Genomic DNA, 9,652 nt, shown 5'->3' with positions numbered 1-9,652 from the left:
GCTTTAAATTAAAATACATTTAATATTTTAAAAAAGTTTAAAAAATATCTTGAATGATTGAAACTCGTGAAATACAAATTTAAATAAGGTTGTTAGTTTAAAGCGTGATATTATAAGTTAAATAAATTATCATTTATATAATAATTTGTTATAATAAAATTGTAAGATTAATCTATTACTAAATTAAATATTATTGATGGTAATATTAGGGTTATAGTTGCTATTGCAAATCATTATTTTGATATAGACGAATAATATTAGTAGATGGCCCACCGTCCACGATAGATTTATAAATGATCAACGGTGTCTGATTTATCCAATATATAAGAGAAGAGAATTCAAGAAGAAGGTGAAAAAATGGGCACTTCTTTAATTTTGTATGATAGTTTATATATAGAATTTTAGTATTAGTGTTAAATCTAAGATTACATTATTATTTTTAAGTTGATAAACTAAATAAATTTAATTATCAATATTAAATTATAAATTATGTGAACTTACTCGTCGTTATATTAAAAGGTCGTAGTTTTTCGAAGTACACAACGCTACGAAGGTTTTGAGGGACTCTGAAGTAGGAGTGTAAACGAGCCGAGTCGAGTTCGAGTATTGCTGAGCTTGACTCGACTCGAAAACTCTAAAATTGAGCTCGACTCGACTCGAAAACTCGCGAGTTTAAAATTTTCAAGCTCGACTCGAACTCAAAATCCTGAACTGAAGCTCGTGAGCAGCTCGAAAATGCTCGAAATGAAGAAAAAAATTCTTAAATTTAACTCGATTGAAGCTTCAAACTCGAACATGAACCTTAAATGCATGAAAATATTAATGTATTCTCTTTAAAAAAATCAATACATAAATATTAATATTTTTAATATTTTTTTTAAAAAAATATAATCTTATATATTATATTTTCGAGCTGCTCACGAGCTTTTCGAGTCGAGTATCAAGTAGCTCGTTTCGGCTCGTTAAGAATTCGAGTCGAGCTCGAGCTCGAGTCGAGTCCATTCGATCCGAGTATTTATCGAGCATTGATCGAATCAATCTCGAGTAGCTCACGATCTGTCTCATCTCATTTACAGCCCTACTATGAAGTACTTGTCAAATACCATATGATTTTCTATCATACTTATTCTAAATTAATCTATTAATAAATTAGATATAATATTATATTTAAGAAAACAAAATTAAGCAAAAAAAACATAAAATTTCTTAAATTGTTTGATATTTTCATGGATCCATCAATCAATTGCATAGGCCATAACAAAGCTTATGAATCTCATATTTATTTCATAATATATAATTATATATTGAGATTAAAAATCCTAGAAATTAAGCACATGGAAATTAATACTGGAACATGTTATCTGCAGAGGCCATGATAGGCTGATTCAAGTAGGCCAAATTCAAAGGGTTAAGGAAGCTATCAACCGCCGGTTCGTGATCGTCGTCATCGTTCAAGAACCCGATGATCTCATTCAATGACTCCAACCTCTGACCGAGCTCGTTGAGTTGAGCTCGGAGCACCGAGTTGTCGGCCTCGATGTTCAACAGATGTTGCGCCGTGAAGTTTATGTTGCTGGTGATGTCGTGATTCTGTTTCCTCAGCTGAGTCGCCTGAGTCATTAAATCGTCCCAATGCTTCTGTTTTCTCATCCTCGATCTCCTAGCCGATTCTCGGTTCGACACCATTCGTTTCCGTTTCCGTTCGTCGATTACCGCCTGCAGATGGTCTTCCTCCGCCGAGCCGGAGTTTTGAGTTACGGTTGTCGTTGTCGATGAACCTGATGATGTCCCACTTGAAGAAGCCATGGAATTTGCAGATTTTTTTTTCAGAAACAATAAAAAAAACAAGACAGATTATTTATTATTATTATTATTATTACTATGATTTTAATAAAGAGAAAAAAATGGATGATTTGCTGAACTTATGAGACGTAATACAACCAGTAGAGGAAAACAACTGAGAAAGATTGAACGAGATGGGTCCTGCGAATGAATGTGGAATTGATCATAAACCCAGAAAGGAAGATTTCACTGAGAATTGCAGACATGAATCTCAAACATCAAGACAAAGAGGTTGAGCATCAATATTTTTTTATAGGAAAAAACACAAAGCAAACAAAGAGGAAGAGAAGGGGGGAAGTAGAGGAATGAATCAAGTGAAAGGAGGGGTGATTTATAGCAGGAAGAATGGAACTGCAAGTTGATGGAAACTCCGAAACTGAAATGGAAAAGAAAAATATGAGGAGAGAGAAAACAAATAAAGCTAAAAAGTAATGGAATATGTTGTGAGAGAAAAAAGTTGATGGAACATGTGGGGTGAGGAACGGAGGAGAAGCTCCACAACTGCCTACATCCAGCTGGGACTCATCTCCTGTTTACATCATGGTCTGCTGCCAATGTCCAATTTTTTAATTCAACAATCTTGTAAATTTATATAAATTATTTATAAAAGTAGATTGAATTGTTTTTTTTTTCTTTCTAGAGAGGATTCAATAATCATCTGCAGTCGTAGATGGACTGAATTTTTACAATAATGCATTAAAAAAATAACTCAAATAATATTGTGTAAAAATTATTTCATGAAATAGGATGAATGCTATAATATATCTCGAAATTGTGTTGTAATACCCATATACTGATGTGGGTGATCCGATCCAATCCAATGTGTCACATTAAGGCCACTGGAACGATCCATCGTAAAAATCCTAGAAAAATTAAAATTTATTTTAAAACAAGTAAAATCATAAAACAAATTATATTTAAAAATACAAGTTTCAGACTCATGATGACAATCAAATGTGACTTATATCGTACTTTGCAAGCGAAGCCGAAAGGAACTCCCAATACTAAAGTTGATAGCTGCACTAAATCGATTCTTTTAACATGAAAATGAGAGTCAAAGATGAGCTTTGAGAAGCTCAGTAATACACAACTACCAAGTGATGCTGAAGGACATGCATATAAATGGAAAAACATAAATTTTCTTTATAGATTTAACAATCTACAAGTTTTCGTAATGAACTGAGGTTCTAATGATATATCATCGAGTAAAAACCAGGAATATTTCAGTTCATAGGAAACATTCATAGTACCAAGTTTTCAAGAGATCATAATATGATGTCTAGTGTGTTCCAACCAAAACTAGTGAATAGATAAAGACATTTTTAAAACAATAACAATTTAAAACATATTTTTAAAACTATAGTAAAACCCTCAAACCTAACGCCAATATGCAGTTCCCCAAAACTGCATCCATAATAATTTACCTTAAGCACACAACAAATAAGCCACTTTAAGGGAATACTTTATGGCCTATAGGCCTACCCAAATGTCTCTTTAGGCACACAAGGATTTACCACCTTTATTAGAGTTGAACCTCTATACTCTAGAATCCTACCCATACAGTATACAATAGAAATCAGATTTAACAGTATCCAGTAGAAATCAGATTTAACAGTAAACAGTAATATCAGGATCGTGATCCAATAAAATCTCGTAATTGTAACAATGAAATAAACCATATAATTTCCATTCACCCGTACACTATATGTAGTCTCATGATTAACCCAAGGGAATGCCTTAGGGCCTGAGAGCCTATATAAGAAAGTTTATCGGGGGCCTTAGGGCCTACCCAAGGGTCGCCTTATGTCCATAAGGAATTACCAGCTGATCGGTGCTGAACCTATATAAGGAATTACCAGTCGACCGACACTGAACATATATAAGGAATTACCAGCTTGATCAGAGCTGAACCTCCATACCCCAGCCTACTCAGATAATGTCCCAATAAAACAGTTCAAGTAGTAACCAGTATATTTCATGATCCATAAATCAGGAACGATCATATTTTACAGTGAAAACATGAAACCATAGAACATATACCATGTAACCATAGTTCATAAGCTAGTAAATCACTAAATTTGTGATTTCGGAAAATCACATTTTAAAATAGATAAAACATTTGCATGTCACATAAGGAACACACTAGATGATCCAAATATTATTCGGAGATACTTGGTATTTATCAGGTAGGGAACCATGAAACTTTTGTAATTTAATATAATTTTAGAATCGAGATACCTATAAAATGGGGTTTGATAGCTAACTGATTAATCATTTATTCGAGAAATGATTTATCAAGATCATACAATATTCAAATATTTTTCGTAGGCAATTGAGTATCAGGAAGGTATTCAAAATCTTTTACATCATAATTATTTAAGATTTAGACATAATATGAGTGTTCTGATTATTCAGACAAATAAAGGGCATTTTAGACATTTAGTCTTGGAGAATTATTAGTAATTTAATCCATTAAGGGAATAACGATGATTCATGGTATTTAAGATTCATGTCGATTTATCAGGATATCGAGGTAGCTCGAACTGAACAAATCCCAACACTGATATCTGTCAACTGGCTAAATTGATGCACCACAATGGTATTCACACTTTAATACTGACAACTCTTGTCAAACTGATCATCTTTAAAATCATCGTTGAATGAATCTTAGGGATACGAACATGTGTTCCAATGGTTTTTATTGCATTTCTGTAATACAATGATATCAAGAAATGTCGATATGGTTGATTATTGGTTCAACACCCTTATGGACAATACAACATATAGGTTCATTAGCGTTTCCATACTTATCTAAGTCATTCCCTTAATTCTAGGTCTTTGATGGTACTTAGTCCATTTATTAGTTAAGTCTATCCCAGTCACTTCGAAGTTTTTAGAGTAATTCGGTCGTTTCTACAAATTTGAATATATACAGAACATCCATTCAATTCAACATGGTCATATAATATAGTCATTTTGGTATTCTAGGTTGATTTATTCATTTCAGAGCTGAGGGTATTTAGTTATTCCAGAGCTTGGACGTACTTCGAATCATTTTACCCTTCAGGGGCATTCCAAATAAATTAAGAATTTAATCAGTGATTCCAAGATTCAAGTGGATCAAAATATAAGTTCTCAAATTGTCTCTATTATCATAGTCATCCATAGTCCTTTTTTACATTTTAAGCGTATTATTGTCATTTCATTCAATTATGTCAGTGACATTACTTCCGATAAATTAGGCTTCAAAATATCATAGTTTCTTTAGAGTTCAGGTTATTTTGGTCATTTAAACAATTGAGGTTATTTCGTAGCTCGAGGATATTTTGGTAATTCCTTTAATCCATACAATATGCACTTTTTATGATAATTGGTCAAGTATGTACTTTCTAGGTTATTTTTCACCATTATAGGAAGTCTTGGTCTTTTACAGTACAAGGGCATTTTCGTAATATTATCATATAAGGTTATTTTTTTGTAATTTCACCCAACCGAAGTATTTTCATAATTTCTCATCCAAGTACCTTTGGCTTTTAAAATTTAATGAGATAAATCAGAATTTACATATCCTTGGGTTGATTGCTTTACTGCTTAATCGCATAACTTGAAATTAAATTCCTACTGGTCCCCGAGTTTCTTATACGAGTCATCTGATTCATATTCGGTTATCGACTTTTTATCGTATTCGGATCGAGTTTAGAAATAATTTACTATATAGATGACACCAATCATATTTATCCATGTATCTACCAATTCCAACATGTTCCATATAACATGCATAAGGTAGTAATATATTACCTCAATTTTTGTGCCACCGATCGAACATTTAAACTCCATTATATTACTCTCGAACTTGAATTCAACATCCAATAATTCCTCGGATACATAATAACCGAATTTACGTCAGAAACTGAACTTAATTGAGAAACCAAGTTGAATCCAAAGATAAAATACTAAAAAAGGCTTACTGAGTGCGAATTTGGCAAAACGGACTTCGGATTCAGACTCAAGACGTCGAAAAACATAAAATATGTATTTTCGAAAATTTTGACTTTTCAGGTCAAAGTCAACGGGTTGACTCGGTCGGATCAAACATACCTGGTTTGACTGGGTTGGTCGGTTCGATCTGGGGACGAGCCCTATGTGCACTACCGACGCGTGACGACGCGTGTGGTGGCGACGAAGGTTGGGGACGACAGACGATTCATCCTTGGTCTCCTACGCACTCGAATTCATGCATTAATCAACCAATTTCACAACAAAACTAGTCAAAATTACCCAAAAATATTAAAACCAAGCTTACTCACTCCGTCGATGATGAAATAACGACAATGCTTTGACGCATGGGTTGGATCACGAGCGCCCGAGGACGGCGATGCTAACGACGCAGGCAGTGAGGTGAGGCGACTCTTGATTGGTGACATTCGAGTGGCAATCAAACGGTGGGGTCTTAGAACTGACAAGGCTTCGATGGTCCCTATACGACGATCAGTGACCAAATCCGGAGCAACAAGGGAGGGGTTTTAGTCGTCGGTCAATGACGAATCGAACGGGGGTAGTAGTGGGCCGATTGTGGCCGTACGAAGAGGGCTTGGGGAAGCCGATGAGGTTTTTATGGAGGGGTTTAGGGATTTGATTTCTTGAAATTGGGGTATTTTTTTATTTTTCTTTGCCTATATAAAATGGGAAAATTTAGGGTTAAGTCCCTAAACTTCCTAGAGTTTTAAAATCGAGCTACAAGTTTCTAAAACTTGTAATTTAATCCCTTAATTTTACTTAAATAAATAAAATCTAGCCCATAAATTGGGGTGTGACACACACTATCGTCCGAGTGTACAGTCGATACCCCTCAAAGACGTATTGGCGTCTATGCGATTTGGATTTTGTCGGAGGACGCAGGGCAAGGTCGCATGGCTTGCCATGCGTCTCCCTGGGGAGAGGGGGTCGGTTGCCACTCACCTAGGTGCATCTCCCTTGGTCTCCTCACGTGGTCGATAAAGCCGTATGACATGCCACTCACGTAGGTGCAATAGGTAGCTGACATTTGAATGATACAAGTTTAACTAGACCCCTATCCTATCCTAACCCATACCTTGTAATATAAAGTTGAACATTAAAAAAATTTCTTTGAACTATATATATGTAAGAATGAAATCGGGGCAACTGCAATTCAGAAAATTGATAGAGGGAGCAGAAACAATTGCAAATAAGATTAACAGAGGGAGAATTTCATGGTATGTCCCAATCCAGTTAGATATGTTGTAGTACCAGTTGAAGAAGATGATGATATTGGAACTATGATTGGATTACATGAGTCAACAATTTTTTTCAGTTATTAAGTTATTTTTTGATGTGCGTAACATATCTGATGTTCCTAGGTCATTAAGAAATGTGACTATAAATTCATCTCAAATGGCTTTCGGAAGCGAGTTTTGAGGACCCGACATACAGATCGATAAACAATTTTATGGCACTATTGGAAAGTGGAAATAAAGTCGGTGAAACATCGCAACAACTGAGTACGAAGAAAAAAACATGTATAACTCAAAATTGACTGTTGATGTTGATGCTGAAAATTGATGGGGATAAATCAATGATGATTCTAGCGAAGATGAAGAAAATGAGGAACCCGTTTTTACGACAATGATAATTTTGGCTGTGGTGGTACACCTAACCTGGCCACTGATGAAGTTTTGACACCGTATCAACCTACCCCTCACATATACGAGATATATTATAATGCGATAAGCGCACCAAAATTCCCAGACATGCCACATATACTTCCATACCACATGGCTGAATCATTCAAAAATTATGGTGAATTTTCGGTTGGGATGTAATTTAGAGGAAAAGATAAGCTACGCTGGCAATTAAAGAGTATTGCATCAAAGGTCATATTGATGTCCATGTTGTAGAGTCCAACAAAAAAACCATATATGCGAAGTGTGTTAAATATGTCCCAGAGTGCAAGTGGAAAATTCGCATGTCCAAAATTCAGAGGCATGATATTTGGGTCATTACAAATTACAATGGTCCTCACACATTTTTGCGAAACTCAATCGAACAAGAGCATCAACTATTGGACTCCGATGTAATATGCAAATATGTGAAGGTGTTGATTGAGAAGAATCCAAGGATCCCTTGTTCAGTGTTAATTGCATTCGAAGCCAATTTGGATACCAAGTAAAATACGGTAAGGTTTTGAATGTGAAAATGAAGGCAATGAAGCTAGCATATGGAGATTGAGATACATCGTACAATGAGCTACCACATTTTTCACAAGCAATGAAGCGATTCATCCCAGGAACTATAGTGTAGTCTCAGACCATGTCTGCATATGACGAAGAAGGTCAACTTGTTCCAAGGAAGAAAATATTTCATAGACTTTTTTGGGCATTCAAGTTATGCATAAAAGGATCACCATTTTGCAAACATATGGTCCAAGTAGATGGTATGTGGTTGTATGGTCAATATAAACATGTATTGTTGATGGAAGTTGTACAAGATGGTGAATGAAATCTTACTAATTGTATTTGCCATTGTTGAAGGAGAGACAACAGAGGTATGAGATTTCTTTTTGACCAATCTACGTCAATATATCGTTTGAGAAGATGAGGTTTACTTGATATCCGAACGAGGAATAGGTATTTTGGCGGCAATTGAACGACCAAGAAGTCGTTAGATAGCTCTGTATGCATATCCCACATTTTGTATCCACCATATTGGTAAAAATAATATCAATTAGATTGAATTTGAATACACGATTTGCATTCAGAGATAGTTTTCTCACAATCTCGACTTTGCTTTGTGATTATCGGTGGTCCTTCAGTAGTTTGATATCTTATTGTGGTTCATTTATTAATGTGGTCAGATCTATTTGTATTTATATTTTCGAGCTTTTATGTGTTTTTAATTTTTTCTTATATAATCATTGTGTAATCTTAAATCACTAATTTCTTTTATCAATAATTATAATAAATGTTTTAATTATATATTTAATTTACGTTTATGATTGAGAATTTTTTTTATAATTTAAAACATTTCCTCTCTAACTTACAACTTCTATTCATAAAAAAAATTAGAATAGGACGGGTCAAAATTTTAATTTCTAAATCGAAGCCCCATCATAACTTAACTAAATCATTTTCTTCGATAAAACACTTGTTTAAGAGGAGAGAAATGGTTTAGCTATATATTTTATTGATATTTTATTGATTTTGTCTATTCTGAAAATTTATTTGTATTCAACTCATTCAAAAAATTTATGTTATTAATATATGTATAACAACCCTAAAAAAATATTAATAGATTCGTCACTAATCACATTAGGCTTTATAAATTTTCTCATAGATCATATTCTTTAAAGCTATGTTATATTCAATTTAGAACCTTTTACTCTTCTTCTGAACTTGCAAAATTTCTCTACACGATTCTTATTAGTATAATTGTGTGAATCATTGAACTTATTAAGTGGTTTCAGTTGTTAAAGAGAGTATTGTTCTCTTGAGATTTTGGATTCAAGTAGTTATGTTTGCAGGATATGTATACATAAGAGAGATTATGAACATATATTATAATCTTACGAGACTATTAAAAAAATTATGTAAACCATTGGTAACTTTTTTCACAACTTTATGTATAAAAATTATTATTTAAAAAAAAAAAAAAAACTCTTTTTATTATGAAAAGGGTGGTAAAACATTTTGAGCCGTTAATAAAGAGGTTGAATCAATAATCAAGCGTCTACGATCATGTTAAAGTTATTCCATAAAAATCCAATCAAATCTCCCAAAGAATACGATTCTGTGCA

At 33.9% G+C, this 9,652-nt stretch overlaps 1 protein-coding gene across 1 annotated transcript; it reads right to left on the bottom strand.

Moving 5' to 3' along the window:
* Positions 1–1,269: 1,269 nt before the first annotated feature.
* LOC120197534 (bZIP transcription factor 44-like) lies at positions 1,270–2,135 on the bottom strand. The gene has a single exon (XM_039199036.1). The coding sequence runs from the start codon at positions 1,804–1,806 to the stop codon at positions 1,342–1,344; it is 465 nt and encodes a 154-aa protein (XP_039054967.1). The 5' UTR covers positions 1,807–2,135; the 3' UTR covers positions 1,270–1,341.
* Between the last annotated feature and the right edge of the window lie 7,517 nt (positions 2,136–9,652).

The sequence above is a fragment of the Hibiscus syriacus genome, unplaced genomic scaffold (genome assembly GCF_006381635.1).
Source record: "Hibiscus syriacus cultivar Baekdansim isolate YM2019G1 unplaced genomic scaffold, ASM638163v2 tig00117048_pilon, whole genome shotgun sequence".
In the NCBI taxonomy this organism is placed as follows: Eukaryota; Viridiplantae; Streptophyta; class Magnoliopsida; order Malvales; family Malvaceae; genus Hibiscus; species Hibiscus syriacus.
This window is presented reverse-complemented; position numbering and strand designations above follow the sequence as displayed.